This window comes from Leopardus geoffroyi, chromosome E1, assembly GCF_018350155.1.
Source record: "Leopardus geoffroyi isolate Oge1 chromosome E1, O.geoffroyi_Oge1_pat1.0, whole genome shotgun sequence".
Classification (NCBI taxonomy): domain Eukaryota; kingdom Metazoa; phylum Chordata; class Mammalia; order Carnivora; family Felidae; genus Leopardus; species Leopardus geoffroyi.
The window spans coordinates 60,047,932-60,072,832 of record NC_059330.1 but is presented as its reverse complement, the minus strand read 5'-3'; the positions used below and the strand labels follow the sequence as shown (position 1 = coordinate 60,072,832).

Below are 24,901 nucleotides of genomic sequence, written 5' to 3'. Positions count from 1 at the left end.
AGGCCCAGCGCCCCCCCCCCCAACCCTGCCCCAGGCTAGGACAAGCCCACTAATCGCCAAGAAGTGACAAACGCCAGAAGCCCCACCAATTAAATTTAAACTCATGCAAAGCTCAGTGGCCAGTAAATTATTATTTTTATTAGCTTGAACCAAGTTCCCGTAAGAGAGAAAGTCAACTTGCTCCCATGAATGGCTCTTGTATAATTTATTTAACTCTGTGCTCTTTGCCAAAGCCTGGAATATTTTTAGCCCGTTCTGTTGTTGGATTTGGCTTTTTTATGTGTGTTTCTGAGGGGTATTTTTAGCCTCATCCGTGTTATTCTAACAGACTCCTATGCGTTCGGTCCTGTCTGTGCGGGCTGTTGAACCCAGTCTCGAAGCAGAGGAGGGAGATTTCTAAGAATAACCGGGGAGCGTTTGGGGGGGGGGGGGCGTGTGTTTTCCAGGGGAGATGTGCTATCTGTACGAGGCCGCTCCCTGCCTCGCTGGCTAATTTGCTTTATTACTCACGTGACCTGAATATTCCTATAGGAATATCCTTATAGGCAATAATCAGACATGGGCAGCACAAGCCCCACTGAGAAAAAACCCACATTCCAAAAATGGCTTCGGTGGGGCGGGCAGGGCGGCCACAGCCGGGCTGGTCTACGCGGCCGCCGGGATTCCCGGGGCTCTGCGGCTGGGCGGCAGCTTTCATGTCTGGTTCTGTCACTTTCAGAGCAGGATGGGTAGAGTCTTCAGAAAGTAACTCTTTTCACACCTACTTAATGTTGGTAACTGTTGCAGAAACACTCCGTCGTGTCATTGAGTTAATGAGGTATTTACGAAAATGTATTTTTTTCTTTACAAAAAAATATCACATGATGAGGGAGGGGGAACCTTTGATGGGGTCTTTTCACACTAGGAAATTATCTTTTTTCCTCTAGTGTGTTTTGCTTCCTTTCTTTTCGAGGCTGGCAATCAGAAGCCCGTTCAGCAGGGAAGGAGTCTGCGGCACTCCCAGCAGAAGGGACCTGCCGCCCCGATTTATTCCCAACGTCCCCAGGCCCCAGGCACCTGGCTTCCAGGCCGGGCCATTTATACCATTTATACCCCGAGAGTGAGAGAGAGAGAGAGAGAGAGAGAGAGAGAGAGAGAGTAGAGGTAAAGAGGAGAAGCCAACCCACAGCCAGATTACTGAAACCAAGACTCTCGGCACCTCCGCCTACCTCGGCTGGAGGCCCGATGATTCTTGAAGGCTGGGCCTGATGGGCCTGAGGGCGTATGGGCAGAGGAGGATACAGGAGGCCTGGAGCTGACCGGCCGGAAGAGGCGGTGGAGACCCGCTTCTCCCAGGCCAGGCTGCCAATTTTTTAAATGCTCCGAGAGAGGCGCGGTCCCCAATCGCTCCGGGCAGTAGTGCTGATGAAAAATCTTGGGTTGATGCGTTGTTGATTTTCCTCCCCCCCCCACCCCCCCAGATTTCACAGCTTTGCCTCCGGACCATCTGTATTAGAGACAAAATCTAACACTGCACTAAAAATAATGATTCCAAACATTTTAATTGCACCTTTTGGTGACAAGGTTACTGGAACAGCACTTTACCATAAAACCGTACAGCCCGATTCTAAAGCTACAGGCACTTCCATTTTTAGAAAAACAATGGAAGAAACCTGACGTCCCGTCAGGGTCCTCAAGCTGACATTTTGAAAACACTGGGTGGGGCAGCACGGGTGGCGGCCTGGTGGCCGGAGCCCCTGGGCCCGGCCAGGGTGGCCGAGGTGACTGGACCCTACTCCCCCGTCAGACCTGCACATAGCAAGAAGCTCAGACAATTCTCCTTTCGGCGGGGCGGTCGGAGCGGGGAGGGGCGGCCGGCTGCGGCAGCCTTGGCCTGGCCTGCGGATCCGAGGCCATCTGCGGAAATGGGAAGAAGAATCCGCCAAACTAGCCATTTGGAAATCCGTGCACAAGATGGGGAAAAATTTTTTTAACTTAATTATACTTTTTTCTTTCTAAACTAGATCATATATAGATACAGACCAGAGCAAAGTGATCTGGTGTATAATTCCTTTAAAAAAAAATTGATGTAGCTAAATTTTAAAAACCAATACAATATTCTGGCTTTCAGCAATTTCAAAAGGCTTTCAGCAGCAGATGTTTCTTGCTGGATGCCCGCTCGGCCGGCCTTTCCGTCACTAATGGGTCGGACACCTCCAAGCACAATAGGTCTCTCTGGTCCCCCAGGGGGGTGGAAATGGCCTCCAGGAACAGGGAACACGTGGCCCTTCAGCCCCCCTCTGAGGGTGCCCTGGGGACCTCCAGCGCCCTCTAGAGCACCCTGCGTATGGGGAGGCGGGCTGGGTCTAGGTCAAGGACACACACCCGGCCAGCGCCCACCCAGTATCTCCCAAACCCAGCACGGCCTCTGCTCCAAGAACCACGTGGTCAAACTTGAAAAGAGCAAGACAATGGTTCGGGCCACCCCCGCCGCATTCCCACCTGATTTGGTGGTGCCTCCATCTGGCAGAAACAGCAGAAAAGGGACATGGTGGCTGACCAGGACCTGGCTAGGCTGTGGGCGGATGAGTGGGGGCAGAAGAGGCAGCGGTGATCTGAACTGACGGGGAATCCCACCTGGCTGTGCCTCCCCAGAGTGGGATAGCCCTGGGGAAGCCTCAGTGTCAGGGGCCCTTCCAGACCCTCGTTTTTTTCTGTGATGCTACTACCTACCTGCTAGGCTAGTGGGCCTGGCATATGGGGGGGGGGGGGGTGAGTACAGCTGCTCTCTCCCCATCCCCCAGCCTGCAGGCTCGGCCTTCCCACCCTCGGCAGGGGCTGCAAGCCAGCAGCCTGCAGAAGGGGCTAGTAGGGGGGTGTGCTGTCCCTGCTGCCACCGGGAGCCCTGGGCCGCAGCCCCCCAGTGTGGGCTGAGCCGGGTGGGCAGCACCTCCAAAGCAGGGGCAGGAGGGACACTTAACTTCAGGGACAGCCTGGCCGGATATTTTTAAATCACCCATTTCCCAAGCAAGTACTTTTCCTCTTTTGAGTTATAAATCTAGAGAGGGAAGAAAGAAATGGATAGAAAGAGGAAACAGCGAGGAAGAGAAAAAAAGGGCAGCCTTGCCGAAGGCTCGCGCTGGGGCAGGAAACGGCACGGGGCTGATTCCAGGAGGGCACAGGAGCCCAGCCCCTCCACTCCCTGCCTTCGTCTAACTTTCCGAATCTCTTCATGTTGTAAATGCTAAAAGCCCATTAGTAATTAGGCAATTTTCATATTTTTTCTTTTTAGGAAATTTATGTTTTCCTTTCTGACTGCCCTCCCTTCTGACTTTTTCCCTTCTAGCTCGACTCTTCCATCCGCTTTAATCCACACGCTAATTGTAATCCCATTAAAGCAGATATAATTTTATTAGTATTCACAGTTCATCAAGCTAGCAATAATAACTGTTACTGCCAAATTGACAAACAAAAAAAAGCGGCAAACAACATTTCTGATGTTTAGAACAAACTGTAAACAAAAGCAAGCCAGCCTTCAAGGGTGACCAGCAGACCCCCACACCAAGCCCCAAACCATTCCTGCAAACTCTGTGGCCGCTGGCCAGTGACCCCCGGGTCTCCTAGAGGGAGCTGCCCCTCGGCTACTGGCTGCCGGGCTCTGCTTCTCCCCTGACCTTGCTCAACAGTAATATCAAAGCCACCTCAGAAGGGTTAGGGTGGCTCCGGAGGCCTGGGTCAGCCCTGCCAAGGACCAGCCCTCTCCGGAAGGGGATCCCAGAGGACGGGAACGCCGGGCAGCCACAGTTCCCTCCTCTTGGAGCAAATTCGCTGCGAACTCGCCTGCACCGAAATACGGAGGCAGTCCCGCGCCACCCCCAGCCCGGCCGGCGCCCGGCGCTGCCCTCCCCCAGGGCCGCGGGCCGCCAGCCTGGGCCGCGCTCTGGCCACGCTTTGTCCGGCTTTAGCAGGATACCAGAGGCACTTGTGAAAGCACACGCAGCCCCTGCAAACCCATTCTCACCCTGACACTTCAAGGCTTTATATAGAAACAGGATTTGCTCGTCTTACACCGGCAGTCCCTATTAACGCTCACCCCGCGCGCACACCGCCCTAATCCGCCAGGCCGCGGCGCCCCCCCACCCCGCCCCCCAGTCACAACAGCCGTTTTGTTCCCGCAGAAAGTGCCTCGTTGTCCCAGCCCCAGAATGTCTTAAGGATGTGAATGCAGAATGCAGAAATGAGGTTTCCGCGGAATTTAGTTCTTCTGCAGGAACGGGTGGGGGAGGGGGGCAGGAGGGGAAAGGCTTTATTTTTAGCCGGCTCCGGGGCTGCCCCTCCGAGACCCCGGAGACCCCGGGGAAGGCCGCTCTAAACCGCGATGATCCGGCTCGGGGGGGCCCCCGCTCGGGGCCCGCCACCGGTGCCCGTGCAGGGAAATGAAACCGAAGGCTGCTCCGCAAGCGCTCCGAGCCGCGGAGGGGGCGCGCGCCCGTTCCCCCAGGCCCGCGCCCACCTCGCGGCCGGGCCTCCTCTCCCGCGCCCGCCCGGGCCGGCACTGACCTGTGTGCGAAGCCATGGGCAGCGGCGACGGGAAGTACTTTCCGGGCTGGAAGTGCGCCGGGGGCTGCGCGGCGGGCCCGGCGGGGGCAAGGCGCGCGGCGGCGGCGGCGGCGGCGGCGCTGCGGTGGCCCAGGCTCCCGCGCTCCGACAGCAGATGTGGCGGCGGCGCGAAGTCGCGGCCATCCATGCCGGGCGCCGGCCCCGGCCCCGGCCCGCCGCCGCCTCCGGGGAGCAGCGCGGCCGGGGCCCGGGGGCGGCTCGGCGCGCGGGCGGCGCGCGGGCGGCGCGGAGGAGGCGGCGTCCGGGGTCACCGGCGGGGTGGCGGGCCGGTCAGCACGCCGGCGGACTGGGCTCCTCGGCGGGCGGCCGCGCGCCGAGCCGGCGGCCGCCGTGCGGGTCCATAGTCTGCGGAGGCAAGCACAAGAGACTCGGTGACTCGGGGGGCTCGGCTCGCCTGGGGGTCCTCGCCCCGCCCGCCGGCCGGAGCCGCGGCCGGGCCGGGCCGGGCCGGGCGGCCGGGCCCGGGGCACGCGGCTCGTGTCCCGCCGCTCACGCGCGCGCCGGGGCCCCCGGACCGCCCGGTCCCCGCGCGCACACGCACCGTCCCGGCCACGCTCGGCCCCGAGGAGCCTGGGGGAACCCGGCTGCAGCGCTCGCCGCTTCCCCTCCGCGTCCCCGCGGGTCCCTGCGGCGAGGGCGCCGCGGCAAAAGGCTGCTGGCTCCGCTGGGTGATAAAAACCCAAATCTGCGAAGCCATCACGCACACGCACACACACACACACACACACACACACACACACACTCACTCACTCACACGCACACCCTCTCCCCTCCCCCGCTGCCCAGAGGTGTCTCGGAGGAAAAGGCCCGAGGTCCACGCTCGCCTTTTTCCTCTCCCCCATCATTCCGAGGTCCAGCTTTTACTACATTCCGCTTAACCGAATAACCATGCTAATTAAGCGAGTAATTTTATTGATTGTAACCCAAGACTTTTTTTTTTTTATAACCTTCCTTTTCTCCCCTTCTCCCATCCCCCCATGCGTCTTTCGGCCCATTCTTTAGAACCTGCCGCCCTCCCCCCTCAACGGGAGGAGGCCCCCGTCCCCAGCACCAAGCGGGGACCCTGGGCCAGGGACCCCGGGCCAGCTTCCCCGAGTCCCAGGAGTCTGCGTCCGCTGCCGTGTCACCTGGGCGGCCACGCCGCAGTGCCCGGCCTGCTGTCCCCGAGCCGGGAGCTTCCCGGCGAGGCTGGAACAATTACCCCGCCCCCCAAATTCGCCCAGGATCTGCCTCTGCGGACTGGGGACTTTAGGGGGGGGGGGTGCTTTGAGAGTCAGAAATTGTTTTCTCTTAACGCCCCACATCGGCCATAGAATTTCTCCCTGCAGCGCCTGCCCCGGGTCTCCCGGCGGCCGGCAGCCCGGGGCAAGCAGGGTCTGTGGCAGCCAGCTCGGCCCTCTGGGCGAGGAAAGTCGGCCAGCCCCGTGCACCCTTCCTCCCAGCTGAGGCCCCAGCAGACCCTGGGACTCAGTTATGGGTTTCCACCTCCCGGCAGGGACACTTAGAAACACCCCCCACCTCCCTTCTTTTCCACCCCCACCCAACCAAGGGAGTGCACTGCGGGGCTGAGCGTGGAGCCACGGAGCCGGGGACAAACTGCACCACTGTGAGTGAGCGTGTGCAGCTCTCCCACCCTGCATATCGCTCTTAACCTCCTAAACCTGCATTGTTTTAATGTTATCACCTCCAACAAAAGGGAGATGGGTAGGCTCAATGTTAATTGTGAGCCCTGCAGGAAACCTGGTTTGTTTGGGGTTTTTTTTAGCTGTCCCACCGTGAGGAGAGGACGAATAAGATGTTTTCCATCTCGTGAATACCATTTTAAATTGCTATATTTAATGCTACGAATTCTACAACGTCTTATTTGCAGACTATTTGGTGTTTGATTTAATCTATAACCGAAAACACAATGTATTAAGTGAATACATATTTGCTCAGCTGATAAGCTTTTTTAATATTTATTCGGAGAACTTTTGCATTGTAAATAAACGGGACCTGGACAAAGAATTCTCTTTGTCTCTCAACTTCATACAAAGAGGTTTGGGGTTCCCTCGCCTCTAGGGATCGCCAGCTCTCTCCCCCGGTCTAACAAATAACTCGACTCGCCGCCGCTCGGGCCTGCAAAGCGAGCGCCAAGCCGCCGGGGCCAGGGCAGCGCCGGCGAGGAGGCTGCCCGCGCCGGGGTCAGGGGAGGGGCGGCCCGGGCCAGGGTTTGGGGGGGAGGGGGGGGCTTGGGGAGTGACAAAGGGAGAGAAGGAGGGGAGGGAGGTCGGGAACCTGCAGCTTCAAAGGCGCCGAGGGCCCGCGGCTGCGCCCGCGGGGGTGCGAGGCTTCCCGGCGGCCTCCGGGGAGTCGTGTGTGCTACGCTTTTGTTCTGTGGGGGTTTCTTTTTTTCCAGCACGAGATTTCAGAACTGCCGAGAAAGCGCGAGCTGCTCGCGATTCTCGGGACGCGGGCTCGGCTGCTAGCAGCACTTTTAACCTTCCACCCCTGGCCGGCAGATCGCGGGTTCACCAGCCCGCCAGTTTTTTTACGCAGACTGGGGGTGAATTATCGTCGCCCGTCCGTGCCACTGAGATTCTTCTGGATTGGAAGGACTTTTCTTTGTGTTCTTTGCTCCGGAGGAGAGGCCGCGCAGCGCCGCCTCGGCCGCCAGCGAGCGGCTTCCGCGGCCTGCGGAACCCAGGCCGAGGAGGGAGCGGGGCGGGGAGGCGCGGCCGCCGCGGCTAGGGCCCGAAGGCCCCGTGCCGTCACCCGCCAGTCCCAGGGCTCCAAGCCCCCTCCCCCCAGCTGCTCGAGAGGCCGAAGCAGAGGACAGCACAGCAGCCACAGGCCTGGCCGGTCTAAGGAAGGAAATGGGAGGGAAAGCGGCGGAGAACGGGGGACCCCGCGCCGGCCGGAGAAACGATGACAAGGGCATTTTGGAAAGAACCGAACCTCGGAACGCTCGGCTCCTCCCTGGGCTGGCGGGGCTCGGTCCCCAGAGCCGCCGTCCCCGCTTTGCGTGGCTCACGCTCTCCTGAATGCGGGGCTCCTTTAGGTTTGCTTTGGTTGTAACTAAAGGACTAAAAATCCCACCGTCGCTTCGGCCGCCCCCCGGTTAAAAGCACCCATTCCCGTGCGCCTCCCCCGGCGCCCGTCTCCCAGCGCGCGCGCGCGCGCGCGCCGTGGGGCCTGCAGGCTGGGCTGGGGCCAGGGGCACACCGGGGCGCGGACTGCTCGGGCGCCGCCGCAGAACCCGCTCCCTGCGAAACGGCCGCGCCCGCCCCCCCGGGAGAGGACCGAGGGCCCGGCCGCACTAGAGCCCGCGGCCCGGGGCGCACTCGCCCGCAGACCCCGCCTCGCTGGCCGTGGCCGGAGCCCCGCGCGCTGCCCGGAACGCGCGCGGTGAAAACGCCCCGCTGCGCCGGCCTCGTTGCCCCCCTCATCCATCCTCAGCGCCCCCCACCCCCCAGGAAAAGAATTTCTGAAATGTTCTGCAATGAATTAGGCTCTGGAAAGCGAAACCCGAAGAACTCGCGTTACCCCTCCCCGCCCCGGCCCCTCGCCCGCACCCAGCCGGCGGCCGGAAAGCCCCTCTGGTCAGCGGCCCGGGCCGCCTAGGCCACCCCGAGCCGGCCCGTTCCCAGCGCCGCCGAGCGGCCGGGCGGGGCCGACCCAGGGCTGCTCGGGGGAGGGAGCGAGATGGGGGGGCAAACAATCGGGGTTCGTTCGTGGTGCAGCCGGAGCTCGGCGCTCGTTGGCGGCGTCCGGGGGTCCTCGCCGACGGTCCGCCCGGAGCCGCCCGCGCGGTTCGCGCTGGACGCAGCCTGGCTGTCCCTGTCCTGTCGCGATTATTTATTTTTAATGCTGGGTGTCGATCGAGACAACAAGCGCTCAGAGCAAAGCAAGGACGCATTACGGGGGGAATTTTAAACCGATCGATAAGATTTTTCAGAGGAAAAAAAAAAATCGCTCTCCTATTTAGACCATCTTTAAAAAAAAAAAAAACCTACTCCACATTATAACGGAATTTTAAAAAGGGAAGATATATATTTCTTAACATCACAACCCTGAATTTCTCTTGCTAAAAAGAAAAAAATGTAAATCCCCAAAGCCAAAATAAAAAATAAAATAATAATAAAAATACAAAAACAAAAAAAAAAATGAAAGCAATTTCAGTTACTTACTGGAGGTTGTTTCCTGGATACAATTGAATGCAATACAATTAAATCAGTAAATGTGACTTTGTTTTGTATTCCTATTGGTATTTTCAATGTGCTGACTGTTGCACTGTAAATGCACCGCTTCCACCACAACGACTCTAGCGAGCCCATCCAGAGCGGCTCTCAAACCTGCAGCCCGGCGCGGCGAGCCACGGGCCCTGCATACTAATAAGCTCGTGCCACTCAGCCCCGAGCAGCCGGCGCGCTGATTGGCCGCGCAGCCCTCCGCGGCCGGGAGCTCGTGCCACTCATTCGGCGTAAACAGGCCTCCCAATAGGCTGGCGCCGGGCCAGAGAGCTGCCAATCAGGGAGCAGCAGGGCTACTACTGAGCCCGATGGCGCCTAATTCAAGCCTGGCGACTGCGCAGCTCCTCTGCGCAGATCGTTGCTGTTGAATGGGAATGTGGTGGCGCAGGGCGGGAGAGGGAGCAAGGGCGAGTGGGAGCGCGTGTCCGCGCATAGGGGGAGGCTTTTTCTTTTCTTTTCTTTTCTTTTTTCTTTTCCTTTTCTTTCTTTCTTTCTTTTTTCCTTCTTTCTTTCTTTTTTTAAAATTAATTCAGCAGGTCTAACGTTTGGCTTCTGGTGCAACAGAGGCCGGGAGAAAGAAACAACCACCCGTTAAAGCAGATTTTTTTTTTTTTTTTTTTTTAATACCTGGGATGTCTGGCAGGTGGCTGAACCCCGCACAAGTAGGCCCGAGCTCCAAGCATAGAAGCCTTCTCGGGTTGCCTGGTCCTTCCATCATCCGGACCTTGGCCTGGTCGCACCGACCTCAGGAATGCCTGCACTCCCGAGGCCAGGGCAGCGCAAGCCCCAGAGTCACCTGCCTGGTCCCCTCCTGTCCCTTGCCCTGCGGATCGGACCTCAGGGACATGGTCCTGCATCTCTGGCTATCTATCTACCAGCTCTCATTTTTATCTCTCTTGGCCATACTTTGCAACGGAGCACCAATCAAAATGAAAATCCGGAATTCATAGCTGAGACAAAGATTGCCCTTTTCTTCAGCTGTAACTAGATTTTTAAAGTATGTTCACCTTGATAATGCACAATGCGAAAACCTTGCATTTCTCAAAGCCAGTCTCCTGCATATCAACTAAATTCTCCCCACAATTAATAAGAGCCACTGAACAATTATCGTTATTGGATTTAAAGCACTTTTAAAAATATTCTCCCAACAAATATTTCTGTTAGAATTTGATTTCCCAACAACATTGTATTTATTTATTCCCGGGGAGTCAAGGTGATGTTTTAGTAGTGATGGATACATATTTACTCCTCTTTCTCCTTGTGAATCTCTGCCTCCCCCTCTGGGAGACACAAAAAAAGGATATTTAAACTAGATGCTAACAAACTCATGCACACGCATTGGAAATTCTCTACCGGCTCATTCCAATAGGGACACGAAGGGGTTAAGCCTGAGGCCTTCTGTTGTCTCCTTCCTTTTCCCGCCCCCCCCCCGCCCGCTCCCGCGGGACCGCCGGGATTGGCTGGCACGCTGCCAGCAGGCTGTCAATCACCGAGTGTAAACAAGGCGCTGATTGGCTGTTGTCCAGTCCGCACAGGGCCTCCTGAAAAAAGCAATTACTGGCTCCGCGGTTTCAAGGCGCCCAAGGCCGCTTGATGAAAGGAGATAAGCTGGGGACAGTTTCCAGGACCCCCACGGGCCGACCTCAGCAGCCCGGGAGCCGAGGTGCGCCGCAGAGCCTGCGGATCAAAGGAATCCGGAGAGAAAGGGGAAGCAGGCGCACGGCCCGGGCCGGCCTTCCCCCGCGGGCATCTCTGACCTGGGGTGGGGGCTTGGGCGGCGGGCGGGGGCTCCGGGATTGGGCGCCCGCTTCGGGCGGCGTGGCCGGCGGGGCGGCTCCGGAGAGCCCGGGGCTGGCAGGTAAGCACCGGGACACGGCGAGCGCGGGACAGGGCGCGCGGTCCCGAGCTGAGGCTCCGGCGATGCCCCGACGCAGCGGCAGAGATAAAACCCCAGCTGCCGGAGCCTCTGGCCAGTCCCGAGGCCGACGCCTTCGGAAACGACCCCAGGCGGCGCGCGGCAACCGCGGGAGGAGAGGCAGCTTGCATAAATCCATAAAGCGCCTGGAGATCCGATTAGCGCGCGGCTATTCATTAGGCCGTGGGCGATTGAATTAGGTCCCGGTTGCGGACCGGGGTGGGGGGGGGTGTGGGCCGCTCGGGCTTGGCGCTACCATCGGGGTGGGGGGTGGCTGACGCGGACCACCGGGCTCGGCCCGTGGCTTCTGGAGGATGGAGTCGCAGTGACGGCCCCGGCGTGTGTTGGGGAGACGGACTTCCTCTGGGTCCCGCCCCTACGGGTGCGTGCGGAGGCCCCCCGCTTCCCACGCACATCCTGGAAAGCCGGCCCGGTTGGGGAGAAATCGCTCTCACCTAGAAGTGGGTCGGCGGGGACGGCCTCCAGCCTGGGCTCCGGAACCCCTTGCAGGGCCAGGCGAGGCCGGAGCTCGGGCTGGAAGCGGCTTGCCGCGCCGTCCCGGAGCGCGCCGGGCTCACACTGCGTCCTTGGCCCCGGTGGCCTGGTGCGCGGAGGCTGCTCGGTCCGTGAGCCCTGGGACCCCCACCAGCTTCCCGCAGCCCCTCGGCACAGTTCTCCAGCCGGGACTTTGAAGTCTAGATCCCCGGCAAAGCACCCCTAGCTGACAGCACGTTGCCTACTCTGGTTTGGTAGCGGAGTACCCCATTGCTGACATTCTCCAATGAGTTGTTTCCCGGCCCAGGAACCTTCTTTTTTTTAATGTAAGATTGAGTTTTAAAGTTCCGTTTGAAATGAAATATATACGTGAGCAAAATACATATAAGAAAAAGATTCTCCATCCAAGGGAAAGAACACCTTGGCGACCGGCGGAATCCCTGGAGTTTCTCTGAGTTCCCAGAGCTGCGCCCCCGGCCCGATGCCCATGGGCCAGGAGGGGACTCCTGCCCTCTGACCGCCTGTGGGGGAGACCAAGGGGCTTCCAGTCTCCAGGATCCCGCAGTTTGCGCAGAAAGGCACCCGCTGGGAAATCCCCATTCTCTGCTCCCCACCTCGGAGGGCAGAAGATTGTCTGAAGGTCCTGGAGCCTGGCCGATGGGCCCCACCCTAGCGGTACTGGAGGCCTGCAGGCTGCTCGAGACCGCAGAGAACTGTACGATTCTGGGACCTCCCTGCCCTTGCGGGTTGCAGCTGGCGTTCACCAGATTACTAATTCAGGGGGTGAGAATTGGCTTTCAGGACCCCCATCCCCAGTGCTGTCCCCTGCCCCTGCTGACTTGCATCCAGAGACAGGCGGCAGGCCTGGGGAGGGCCTAGAGGCCTTGGATGTGCTTAGGCCTCACTCTTCCCTGCCTAGCTATGGCCCCCCCCAACCCCACCCCCTCCTACTTCCCCCAGCATCACTTAAAACAAATCTAGTGGGCTCCCCCCTCCCCCCCCAATGCTGTTTCAAAACAGTTGTTACAGCAAATAGTTGCAGATAGGCCTGCTGGATGCGGCAGGGTCTGGCAGCTTCCCAGCTCGGGCACCGGGCCGCCAGGCAGCTCCCCAACTACCACCAAAATAAGCTGCCCGTGTTCCCCCGTGAGGCTCGGGCCGGGGCCTGTTTGGCTGGAAGCACTATCAGCAACGAGGAAACCTCCGGTTTCCTTTTCACTCTCCCTGCTGCCCAGAGCGAACAAATGTTTTTAATTTTAGAGAAACATGGTGTAGGGATCTGAGGACTCGCCTTCCACTAGGGCGGGAGAGACCCAGGGAGAGGGCAGACGCGAGAAATGAAGGGGTCCTGATGGGAGGCCAGGTTGAGCCGGGGTGTCCAGGGCTCTGCAGCCGCCTGCGGTTTCACAAGGGAAGGGACCCCCACACCCTGGCCGCCTGCGGGCCTGGCCCCAGCCTGGACCACGGCCAGAGGCGTCCTTCGCCTCCACGTGCTTCCTCCCTGCAGGAACCCCTGCGTCCACATGCCTCTCCTGCCAGACACCCCTCCTGGCTTGCCCTCTGGCCTGGGAAGAAGGTAAACAGATGCCCGAGAAGCCAGCTGTTCTCTGACACCTGGGCGTGCTCTCTCAGCACACTTACATCCACACTACACTCTCGCGCACACACCGCCCCTGTGCACACGCGTACGTCTCACACGCACGTGCGCGTACATCACACTCAGGGCTGCACCCTTGAGCACCACGCAGCACGTTACACTCCCATGTGCACAAAACATACGTGCACACGCTTCATCTCCCATAGCGGCCCATGTTTACACGTGGCCCAGCGTTCTGGAGAACCTGCCTTGCCCCACGCAGCCTGGGGGCCCCTGACACATCCCCCCGCAGCCTGTCCCCAGCCATGGAGTTCCATCTACAGTGCTCCCAGCTCCCAAAAGACCACGATCCTGCTCTGCCTGAAATCATGAAATAATCATTTTTTTTAACACAAGGGTGTGGGGGTGTCGGGTGAGTTACATAAAATTGTGAATTAGTCCCTGCTCCAAATAAATGCCTACTTGGGCCAGAGAACAGCAGAGAGAGAGCTGCGCGCTCCGTAATTGTGTGCCGGGTGTCTCTCCATTGTTCCCAGGGCCATTAGTCAAAGGGCAAATTAGGAATAATTTCTTGACAAAAATTGACTCTTAATTCGCCCCCACCCCCTGCCAGGCTCAGGGGGCCAAGTCCAGAGGGCAGGCAAGCAGGCCTGCCTGAAGGGGGGGCCCTGTATCCACAGGTTTGCACTGGGCATGAGGGGGAAGGAGGGTGAGCTGACCCAGCACCCCCTACCCTCCCTCAGCGGGAGAGCGGTGCACATCCACTCTCTTTCCAAGGACAGTACATGAGGGGTGTAAAAAAATCAGGCCTGTTCCCAGAAGTGCCTTCGCTGGAGGAGCTCCCCAGGCACCACTGAAGCCTCCAGGAAGCAGGGCTGGGCCCCAACACCATCTTCCAGAAGGAGGTCTTCTACCAGTTATGGGGTGGGGTGGGTGGGGGGGTGCGCTGGAGGGAGCAGGGGTGTGGGGGGAAGGGCAGCCCATCCAGCCCACCTGAGAAGCCCCCAAATGTGGCTCCCTCACTAAGCACTCCCCTGGGATCCCTGCCTTCCCAGGTGCTCCCTGGCTGTGGGTGGGACCCCAGGAGGTCCACTCCAAGGTGCTGCACCAGGAATTTGTGCCTGGACTGGAGGGTGGCCTTAGCTGCCACATCTTCAGCTTCTGGGGCTTCTGCTTTGTTGGGGCAGCCCACTTTGGAGTGGAGAGAAAGATGAAAATCCCCAGGACTCCCGTCCCCCAGAGAAGGATGCTGTTCCCGCAGAAAACAGTGCCTCCAGTCACAATGGGCCTGGTGACAGGAGAGAGGCAGCAGACACAGAAACAAGAGTAGTTGGGGCCAGGTCTGGCTGGGATGGTCCCCCGCCACGCCTCCCCCAGGAAGTCTTCCTCCAGCATCACCAGGCTCTGTGCCCTGGGCCGAATCCCTCCCAGATCCCAGCTCCTGAGCCAGGGGCCTGCTCACTCGGAAACCTCCCCCACCTCCCAGGCGCAGCTGACCCCTGCAGGCCACAGACAGGCTCCCAGACAGACCTGGGGATGTGGCTGGGAGTTTCAAAAGGCAGCAAGAGCTGCTGGGGAGCCAGACTTTGAAGTTGGGTGAGCAGGCCTTCCCAGGGCCCCTCCCTCCTGGGGGGTTAAGTCTGTTGCTGGTTGGTCCGAGCAGGTCAGGAGGCTGCCCGGCCCCCTCGGCGCAGGGAAGGTGCTTGTTAAACACAAGAGGCGTAATTTGCGGCTAAATATAACCCAGTGTGTTCACACGTAAAGTATAATTCAGGGTGCTGCTTGTGTGAGGGTAACAGGAGACCCATCTGGGTTAAATTGAAGTGATTTTCATAAAAGGGCAGAAGCGTCCCATCAGCCAGCTTCCCCTCCCCCCCCCCCAGATGTTTTATTAGTGGGAACATGACTGGTGGCCTGATAAGGAGGATGAAGGGGCTGGGGAGAGGCCTGGGACCCCCCAGGGGAGAGGGAGCCCCTCATTGCCCCCCACTGCCTGCTGCCCTCCCCACCCCCGGCCACTATCTCATACGAGCTGGAAAAAGGCAGGGGAACCCCCAGGAAATCTGTAAAGGAATCAATAGTGTGTGTGCAAGGCTGCCCTCCCCTAAGACCCTACTGATGAACAGAGCACAGCCCCATGGGAATGGAGGCCGGTGGCTTAGTGGCTGGACACGTCCTGCTGGGGGACAGAAACTCTGGTGGGGCCTGGCGAGGGGTCAGCTACGTGCCGCTTCCGGGCACACACACCGTCACAGACGCCGGAGGCTGGCCGTACACGCTCCCTGGAAGGACACCTGCCTCCTCCCAGACCAGGCCTCCCAGACCAGCTAGAGGAAGTGCCCGGTAAGCAGCTGCTGCAAGCCCTCCTTCACGGCTGTGTTTGGGTGTGTTTACACATGTCGCTGTCAGGGTATGTCTGGACAGGGTCTCTGGGGCCGGACTTCCCGGGGGCCTGGTCTCACACTGGTGGGAGGGCCCTCAGACAGGGGTACAGGCTGGGGTGTCAGGGTTTCCTCTGATAAAATCCAGCTGGCCCAGGCAGAGCTGCAACGGGCCGGCAAGGTCAGCAGTAAAACCCAGAGGAGGAGTCTGGGGCCAGGCTGACCCCGTCTTCAGGGCCGCAGCCCATCAGCCCCCATGCCGAACTCAAGTCCAACAAAGTTCCTCGGAGCACCAGTTACGGAGCTCAGGCAGGAGGGGAGGGAAGGGCCCTGAGATGGGGGGGGGGGGGGGAATGGCACCTGCCCCCTCCCACCTCCCACCCCAGGCTCCAGGGCGGACGGTACCTCGAAGCAAGCTTCCCTGCTGGGTTTCTTCACATTCCCAAAGGTGGAAAAGCCCCAGCCGCTGCTAGTCGCCCCTTCCTACCTCTGCCCCAGCACCGGGCTCTGGGAAAGACCCTGCCTACGGCCTGTTCACACTGGCTTCTGACACAAAAAAACGAAGGCCTGGACGGCTCAGTCTGGCAAGGTCACATGCCCAGCCCTCCTGTTCTCTTCCTGCTGTAAAGTTGTTGCTGGCCAAGCTCCACACTCACACCCCAGACCCAGCTGTCTGCGGTGGGCCCACCTCACCAACTTCCTCTTCTGAGCCACAGCCCACACCCCCTGTCCAGAGGCCATTGGGACATTTCTCCCAGCCAGATGCCCGAGGCTGGAGGCTCCCTCCCTGGCCTGCCTCTGGTTAGAAACCAGGGCTGGGAAGGCACCAGATCCGCCCGCTCCCCTCCTTCTTGTGCTGGCCTGTTTACCTGCAGCGTATATGGACCAGAAATAAATTAATTCCCTTCAAAGTTCCCATAGAGCAGCCGGGGCCTGTGGCAAAGCCCTTTCCCCTTCCGTGCTCGGAGGCAAGCAGTGGGGCTGGCCAAGGCGCAGCCACAGGACCACCACTGGGGCCTGATCTGAGCACGCCCGCCCACCGCCTCTTTTGTTAACAGGGCAGTAGACCCATTTAATTAAAAATCATTCAATAGATCCGTTGGTTTTTTTTGTTTTTTTTTTTTGGCCTGCACAAACATATATTCCGTCCCAATTCATGATGCATCAATATCGGCTGCAGGTGGTCACTGGGGGTGGGAAGCTTCCGGGAAAGGGTCCCAAAGGGAGACTCCCCCGAAAACTCCCTAGTCCAACAGGGCAAGCCAGGATGGGCAGAGGAGGCTGACCTGGGGTCAGCGCTGCGCCGCCGGCGCCCGACGGCCACTTCCGCCGGGGCCTTCTGGAGCAAGTCGCTGCCGGGCCCGGCCTCTGCCCCCGCGGGCCCGCGGGCAGGGTCGGTGTCCACACGCGGACTCAGAGCCCGGCGGCCGCTGCCCGCTCTGCCCCCGGGAAGCGCAGGCGCAAATCAGGGAGTTTTCTTTCCACCGAAATGGATTTTCTTTGCACAAGTATTTTTTAGTAGCGGGCATTATGAGGCAAAGAGCCTCCGCCCGAGGCGGGTGGGAGCCGAGCGAAGCCCCGACCTCCGCGCTGGAAACAAAAGCCCTCTGGAAGGAGCGGCGGGGCGGGCGGCGGGGCGCGGGGCGCAGCGGCCCGCGTCGGGAGAAGTGCACGTACCGCACGGCGGCTTCGGGGCGGCTCGGGCCGGGGTCCCGCCCCGGATCCCCGCTCCGGGAGCGGCCGCGGCGCCGTCCCGACCTGCTCTCTCCGGAGCCCGCCCGGTCCCGGGAGCGGGGAGGCGGCTGGAGGCGCCATAATCGCAAATTTATGGCCTGGGTGACGTGCTTCCCTCTCCCACAATGGGGCCCGGTGACATTAAACGGAAAATTGATGGGAGAAGAGCGGAATCTAATCTCTACCCTCCACGCCGGCTCTACTCGCTTTTCGAGGAGGGGGCTGCGGGACCGGACGCGGGGAGGGGTCGCCGAGAGTTGGTGCGCTCCGGGGGCCCCGCGCCCGGAGCTCCCTCCCGAGCTCTGCGCGGTCGGCGGCGGGCGTGGGGGGGGGGGGGAGGGGGAGGAGGGGAGCACCCAGACCGTCGCCGCGACCCCCGGCGGCCCTCCGACTCTCCGCCGCATTTCGCACCCCGGTCCGACGCGCCCCTGGCCTTCGCTCGGCTCCCCAACTCCGGGGGGCCCCCGTCCGGCGAGGAGCTCCCCGCCCCCACCGCGCAGAGCCCAGTCCCCGCCCGAGTGAGTGGGAAAAGGGCAAGTGACCACGCGGGGCGCGCCTGGGGTGGCTGCGGGGCTGGCCGCGGGCGAGCGCCCGCTCCCCTCCGCTCCCCTCCGCTCCCCTCCGCTCCCCTCTGCCGGCGCTGCTCCCCCGGGGCGCGCCCGGCGCCTCCTGGCACCGACCCCGCCGCGCCGCGTCCTTAAAGGCGCCGCCCGCCCTGCCGGCCTTTGTCCGTGCGGAGAAGGTCACGCCAGGGGGCGCGGGGCGCTGTTCCCCACCCCCCACCCCCCTCCATCCCCTTCTCCAGCCCAGGGGCGAAATTCTGCCGCTGGAGGCCTGCAGGAGGCCGGGGCTCAGTAGATGCCTAGTCCTGCTGGGGTACACAGCTGGGGCCAAGGATCCGGCTTTCAACAAGTGACGGTGAGGGGGTGTGCTTCTCAGAAGGAGAATGAGTTGCAGAAAAGAAGGGCCACGTGCTCAAGAGAGAACAAACCCACACACACACACACACCAAGTGGGGCAACCTGGCAGCCTAACTGAGCTGCCCTCTGGCCAGTGAGGGGCAGCCCCAGGGGATGGACACACTCCTGGCTGGGAGCTCAGACCAGGATCCAGAGGGCAAGCCTTTTGGGCCACTCCACTGGTCGGCCTCTGTGGCCTCAATGAGAACATGGACATCTGGGTTCCAGGTGGTGTCCTAGACACTCATTTAGTCCTCTGGACCGCCTGGGACACAGGTGGCGTGATGATCATGCCATTTTACAGATGAGCAAACTGCGACCCGGACAGTAAATAATTGGTCTGTTCTCACCCAAGGGCTGCATATCTGGGCCCCAGACTCTGCAAAACCAGATTGACTGATCTGTGGGTCCCGAGCAGCCCCAAGACTCTTGGACATGGCAGACCGTGCAAGCCCTTTATGCTTCTCGATGAACAGCAGAAAAACATGGGTCTCATGACGCCACGCTGTGGGCCACAGCACCCACAAGAAGGACGCCACCGGGGCCCCGTTTTCCCTGGGAAGCCCCCTCTGCAGGCGCTGCCAGCCCGGCCTGTTTTTCCGAGTCACTGGAAGCAAGACTCAGCAAGGCAGGTCAACATCTCCACAGCTGGGAAGACCTGCTAATATATGGCAAGAATCTGGAAGCCAGATTCCAAAAGGTCACATTGGACTGAAACCAATAAGATTATGTTTAACAGGCTGGATATGAACCTCCACTTTTAGGTTCAAAAATCAGTTGTAAAAACGCAGGCAGTTTCCCGCGGAAGACGTGATGGGCCGACTCGCAGCTGTCTGCTCTGTTCAGGCAGAGCCAGCTCCCCAGCGCAGGCCCCTTGTGAATCTCGCCAGAGCCCCAGCAGCTGAGCCTGTGCCCTTGGGGGCCCTCCCGGGGTGTCAGGCTCACTGGGGGAGGGGACACAGCTGGAGACGCCGGAGAATGGGGTCCTTGTGTGGCTATCATCAAACCCAGGGCTGGATGAACACAGCTTTGTCCGCACCCACACTCCCGTGCTCACCACGGGACCAGGGATCAGGGCTGGGGGCGCGCCTCGGAACAACAGTGGCTGCTTTTGGCCTCAGTTAACCCTTGAGTGGGTGTCGGAGGCATGGTTTTCCCCCAGCTCTGTGCTTGGGGGCCGGGGGCTTGCAGGAGAAGGGTAAAAATTGGTGTCAGTGTCCAAGGCTCAAAACAGGGTTGTTAAACCCAATTTTTTCTAGATTTCAACGGCCGCGGCCATTGGGGAAGATGAGAGGGTGGCCCTGGGTGAGGGGATCCAGGTGGAGGTAACTCTGAGACGGACTCAGCCTTCCCCACAGAACCCCCTTCCTGAGTCCGGCCCATCTGGGAATAGAAGCCCAACCCGATGGCGCCCCAGCCCTGGCCTGGCTCTGGCATGCACCTCACTTTTGGAGAGCTCTTGGTCATGCAGAGTGGGTCCCACGTGGGCATCCCTCAGCCCTGCCAGATCTCAGCCCCCACGATGGGGAGACCCAGGCGACCCAGCCTCAGCAGGGAGAAGAGTCCAAGCATCCTTGGCTGGAAACCCAAGGACTTTGTGGTGACTTCAGAGGAAGTTCGGGTGGGAGTCAGTCAGGAGGGGCTTCCCGGAGGAAGGAAGGGCAGACTGAGGTGGGGAGGTGGTAGATGAGGGTGGTTCGCAGGCCTCGAATCGGGGGTCTGGGCCAGGAAATGGGGTCCTCCCTGTGAGTTTGCATTGTTCTCTCTTAGTAAAAGGCCGGGTGGCGAAGGCCCAGCGAGCTAGACGATAGGGGCACTGGAGCGCCCAGGGCTGCTGCGTCCCCGGTCCAGGCCATACCACCCGCCGCCTCTCTCCTCCCCCTGCGCAGGCAGCCTTGGGGAGGCTCTTCTCTACCATTTCCTAAATTCCTCAAATTTCGCTTTTGAAATGTATTCATTTTGTAATCACGGAAAACCGAGATGATCAACATTACCCCCCAACACACGTCCAGGCCCCGAGATCCCGGCCCCCTCGCCAGGCTCTTGGGAAGCCCTGGGACACCCTGCTCCCTCTCCTGGCCGCCCCGTGAATTCACTGCCCCCGCTGGGTGCTCGCGGTTCTGCGGAGCCTCTCCGCCCCATCCCTGCCCCACGGGCTCCCTGATGGTTTGTGCGCCCTGGGGAGCCTCAGTCTGCCCTGCACCCACCACCCCCAGGCCCCGTGGAGACCACCGGCCGGACCCAGGGCAGATGTGGCCTGCTCCGGCTCCGGTCCCTCAATGCACAGAGTCCAGGGGGGACGCAGACCAGCCCCCAGAAGCCCTTCCCACTTCCCCAGAGGTGGGATGTGACCGGTGACTGGGCATTTGTGTCCTGAACACCCACAGGACAGTGAGCCCTGGGCAGTCAGACCCCTGCTCGTGGGAGGCCCACGGCCAAGGCTGAAGGCGCCAGGTACCGCACGACGGCGGGGCATATGGGGCCCAGTCCTCCAGGGCTGAGCCAGCCTCCCTCACCCCGTCGAGGGCCTGGGGAAAGGCTCACCCAGGGGTCAGGGTCCTCTGCTGCAGGCACACCCATGTGTGGGGCCTCCTGATGCCTCAGGTGTGGGCGAGGGTGAGCTCACTTCCTTCTGGATCCCCAGTGAGATCCCTGGGCCCCCTGCACCCCCTGCCAATGCCGTGGCCCCACCCTGCCTGCAGAGGGTTCCCGGCTGAGGGAGGCAGAGGGGCTGGAGCCCCTCACCCAGCCTGCCCCTGTTTTCACCACAGTGATTGCTTTGTGGGCTGTCGGTGGATCTGCCCTGCCCCCTCTCCAGGATCAAGGGCCATGGGCCGGAGGCCCCTTGAGGGTGGCTGGGTGTGGGGGTGCGGGAGCATTTTCAGCGGAGCTGCTTGGGTGAGAGTTTGGCTGCAAGGAATCTCTGACTTCACACACACTGGGGTGAGGGGGTGCCCGGAGTCCTGGGGCCCCCGGGAGGGGGCAGGAGAGACCCCCCCCCCAACAGAGTGAAAACAGTGAATCTGCAGTGGGGGGTGGGAAGGAAGAGAAATGGGCATGGCTGCCAGCTAGGCCGAGGGGCGCCAGCCATCACCGCTGACCAGGAGGGAGAATGGAGCTTTCCTGAGGGCCAAGCCTCAGCCAGCGGGTGACCCCCATTCCCGGCCAAGGCCACGCAGGCGGGAAGGGGGAGCCAGTATTTGGACCCAGGCCATTCACCTCAGTCAGAGCTCTAGCCCTGAAAACCCAGAGACACGCAGGGTCTGGGTTCTGATGAGCAACCTCAGAGGAGCCTCTGTGGAGCGTTTCAGCGGGGACAGCTGCCCCCGTCCTTGGCTGAGCCCAGCTCTCGGTCCCCGGTGGCCGCGAAGCACACAGCTCCCCTTGTCCTCAGACAGAGGTAGGGCCGGGCAGGTGGGCTTGTCTGTACTTGGGCTCAGGTGCTGGGTGATTTCCTCACTTGGAAAGGCCTCTTGGAGTGTGGAGGCAAGGCCGGCCTTGGGGTTGGTGGGGAAGGGGCTGAGCCAGAGGTGGGGGTGCCTGGGAGAGAAGGGTGAGGCCCGGCCCCAAGGTTGAGGGGACAGGTAGGGGGCCAGGCAGAGGCCAGTGCCTGTTTCTTCCTCCTGTTGGGTGTTTCGCATTATATAAACCCGAGATACAAAGGTCAAAGGTTTGAGTGGCATATCAATGTCACGAAGGTTCCCTGGCCTCATCTCCAGCCATTCTGCGCCGCTCCGGGACAGAGGCTGAGACAGGCCCCGGCCAACCGCGCAGAGAGGAGGTCGGCCCCCTGAGCCCCACGTGTCTCTGGCAGCCTAGGCCACCTGCAGCCCGCTGTGCACCCACACCAGTGCCCCGTCCCCTGTCACACGCCATGCAAGGCCACACCCAGGGCCCACACCACACCAGACACCCACAGGCCCATCCTGTGACCTGGACCCCAGAAATGGAGCCTGTTGGGGGCACTTCCGAGCTCCCTTTTCCTCCTGTTTCTAAGGGGCTGCCTAGCATTCGTGGGGCCCAAGTCCCCCATGACCCTTCACTTCCTGCAAGCTCTCTCCAGCCCACCTGCACCTGCTTTGGTTCACCGAGGGCTGCAGAACCACCACCGCCAAGCTGACGTGTGCCTCCTTGGTCTCAGGAGACCCGGGCCCAAACCCAGGTGTGCCACGTACTGCCGGTTGAGCCGGGCAGGTCACGTCCCCCACAATCCCGGGGAGGACCTTCTGTAGGGGGGGACTTGAGAGGCAGACGGTGGGGTGGTCCCAAGTGACAACGGAGAAGCCTGGGGGCAAGTGTCCGTGCACAATGGCTGCCTGTGTCCTCACCGTCAGAACCACCATCATAAGGGCCTTAACCCACGTGGGCTTGTTCTCACGTGGCGTCTGGGTTACGGAGCTTGGAGACTTGCCCACAGCTCTCAGACCCCACACCCCACTTTTGCAACCACACGGCCGGGAGAGCTCTGTCCCCGACTCTCTGATATTTTGGGCACCCTACTGCAGTAGCTGGATGGTAGCCCCCAGAAGCCAAATCCACCAGGATCCTATGAAAGTGAACTTGTTTGGAAAAAGAGTCTTTGCAGATGTAACTGAGGTAGAGACCTCGAGATGAGGTCATTCTGCATTAGGGTGGGCCCTAAGCCCAATGACACGTGTCCTTGTAAGAGAGAGGCAGAGGGAGACTTAGGGAGGCCGTGTGACGACAGAGGCCAGGACTGCAGGGACGCGGCCACATGCCGAGGAACTCGTGGGGCCCCCAGAAGCCAGAAGAGATGGGAAAGATGTGTCCCTGGAGCTTTCCGAGGGGGCGAGGCCCTGCCACACCTGGATTTTGGACCTCTCGCCTCCAGAGCTGGGAGAATACATTTCCTCTACGTTAAGCCTCGGTTTGTGGTCATTGGTTTTTGACAGTCCCACGACACCAACCCCCATGCTGTCCCTGGCCACGGGCGGCTCCTCCGATCTTGGGTGGCAGGTGAGGGTGTGGGCTCCTCTCTGGGCAGAGCCGCGGCGGAGGGAGCATGTGCTGTTGGGGAGCAGTCACCAGCCGGTCAGGAAAGGACCAGGATCCCAAGACCCGCTGGGACAGGTGGGCAGAGAGGTCTAGGTCACGGTGACGCCTGATTGATTTTGGAGATCACCAGTTTGGAATCCGGGGCACTTCCAACTGGGTTTGAGCGGCCACTGATTTTCTCTCTGGAGAAGGGCTGCTGTCCCCTGACGCATCTCGCAGAGCAGGGCCGTCCGCAGTAACACTGTGAGCCACACACACAGAATTTAAGCCTTTGTGATAGCCAAGGCCTCCGTCTCCCCTTCCCCAACGCCGATTTCCAATTAATACATTGACGCTCGTGCACGTACGAGCACACACGTTCATACGCGTGGGCACACCAGTGCAGGCGTGTCTGTAGACGCTGGTTCTGGCCTCCTGCCTTGACCTGGCCCTGGCCCCTCACCCCGGAGCCGGGTTTCCCCCTGGAGCAGAGGGGGTGAGGGCTGAGAACTCCTTACACGCCCGTGCGGCCGGCAGGTCCTCACGCACTTGACAGTTGGGGAAACTACTGTTCAGAGAGGTAGAGGGAGGTGTCTGAGGCCAAGCTTCAAATAGCGTCACCGATGCCCCCCAAGCCCTGACAGCATCCACGTCCCCATGCTTCCCCAGACCCGAAGGTGGGTACCCTTGTCCAGCAGGCATCCCCCCAGCCTGAGGTCTGGGGGGAGGGGTCCTGTCTTAATCAGGGGACAGCACACGTACGCTAAGGTGCACTGGGTGAGGACAGAGCAAGTCCCACCCTGTGGGGCGACCTCAGGGTCTTCCTGGTGTATATTTTTTAATTTTTAATGTTTTTTATTTTTGAGAGAGAGAGAGACAGCGCACGAGCAGGAAAGGGGCAGAGAGAGAGGGGGACACAGAATCCGAAGCGGGCTCCGGGCTCCGAGCCGTCGGCACAGAGCCCGACACGGGGCTGGAACCCACGAACCGCGAGATCGTGACCTGAGCCGAAGCCAGAGGCTCAACCGACAGAGCCTCCCAGGTGCCCCACGGGGACCTTGCAGTTTTTATCTGCCCCTCGTGGCGCGTGGATTTCCTTTGCTTCTTCCTTAATCTCGGTGTCTGGCTTCCTTCAGTCCACGCCGCTCCTGTGAGACTCTTCTGTTGTGGTTGCACGTGTCAATGCTTCCTCCTTCTGGCCCCGTGATATGGCATCACAGGAAGAAACCGCCGTTCGTTCACCCAGTTCTCCTACTGGTGGGTGTTTGGGTCGTTTCCAGTTTGGGGCTTGCCGAGTATGTGCCCCACTGAAGGGTGTGTGAACCGGTCCTGTGGATGTGCCGTTATCTAGGAAAAGATGTAATTAGTTAGTGATCCTGAGATGAGACTACCCTGATTAGGGTGGGCCCTAAACCCCAAGACAGATGTCCTCATTAGAATGGGGCAGGCTGAAGAGAGACACAGAGACACAGGAAAGGCCACAGGGCCATGGAGGTGGAGATCAGAGTCATGTGACCACAGCAAGGGGTGATGAGGATTGTCACAGCCGCCCGGAAGCCGGGGGGGGAGTCACGAACAGAGGGACCAGAGCTGCGGATACCTTCATCTCGGACGTCCGGCCTCTTGAACTGTGAGAGGTACACTTGTGTCGTTTGAAACCAGCCAGTCCGCGGTCCTTTGTCACAGCAGCCACGGGACACCGACACAGTGCGCCATGGAATAGAGAGATTTCGTGTCAGGAATTGCCCACGTGCACCTGCTGCTGGAAACCCGGGAAAAGCTGATGCTTTGGCGTGAGTGCTAAGGCAGGCAAAAATGGGTGCTGCAGCTCGGGTAGCTGGACAGGCGGGAATTCTCTCGCTTTCTGGAGGGGGCCCCTCTTCGTCCTCCTCACCCGCTAACCCATTGGATGAGCCCACACACAGTAGGGAGGGCAGTCTGTGGCTTTAGGCGTGAACCCCATCCGAAATCACCCTGACGACACACTAGGATGA

At 60.4% G+C, this 24,901-nt stretch overlaps 1 protein-coding gene and 1 long non-coding RNA gene across 5 annotated transcripts in view; one reads left to right on the top strand and one right to left on the bottom strand.

The window, feature by feature from the left end:
* The window catches only part of BAHCC1 (BAH domain and coiled-coil containing 1), a 63,151-nt gene extending 54,187 nt beyond the window's left edge, over positions 1 to 8,964 (bottom strand). For 3 of the 4 annotated variants that reach the window (XM_045489852.1, XM_045489854.1, XM_045489855.1), the window contains exons 1-2: positions 8,769 to 8,964; positions 4,540 to 4,944 (exon numbers count right to left, since the gene is read on the bottom strand). In XM_045489852.1, coding sequence (XP_045345808.1) covers positions 4,540 to 4,726 — 187 coding nt within the window. In that variant the 5' untranslated portion in view covers positions 4,727 to 4,944; positions 8,769 to 8,964. Of the gene's footprint in view, positions 1 to 4,539; positions 4,945 to 5,140; positions 5,350 to 8,768 lie in introns of those variants that run through there. The other variant, XM_045489853.1, reaches the window with a different exon arrangement.
* A 362-nt stretch (positions 8,965 to 9,326) lies between these two features.
* On the top strand, positions 9,327 to 14,296 carry LOC123604127. Its single transcript, XR_006715234.1, has 2 exons — positions 9,327 to 12,024; positions 12,749 to 14,296. It is a non-coding gene; the product is annotated as an uncharacterized LOC123604127 (long non-coding RNA).
* The last annotated feature ends 10,605 nt before the right edge of the window (positions 14,297 to 24,901 follow it).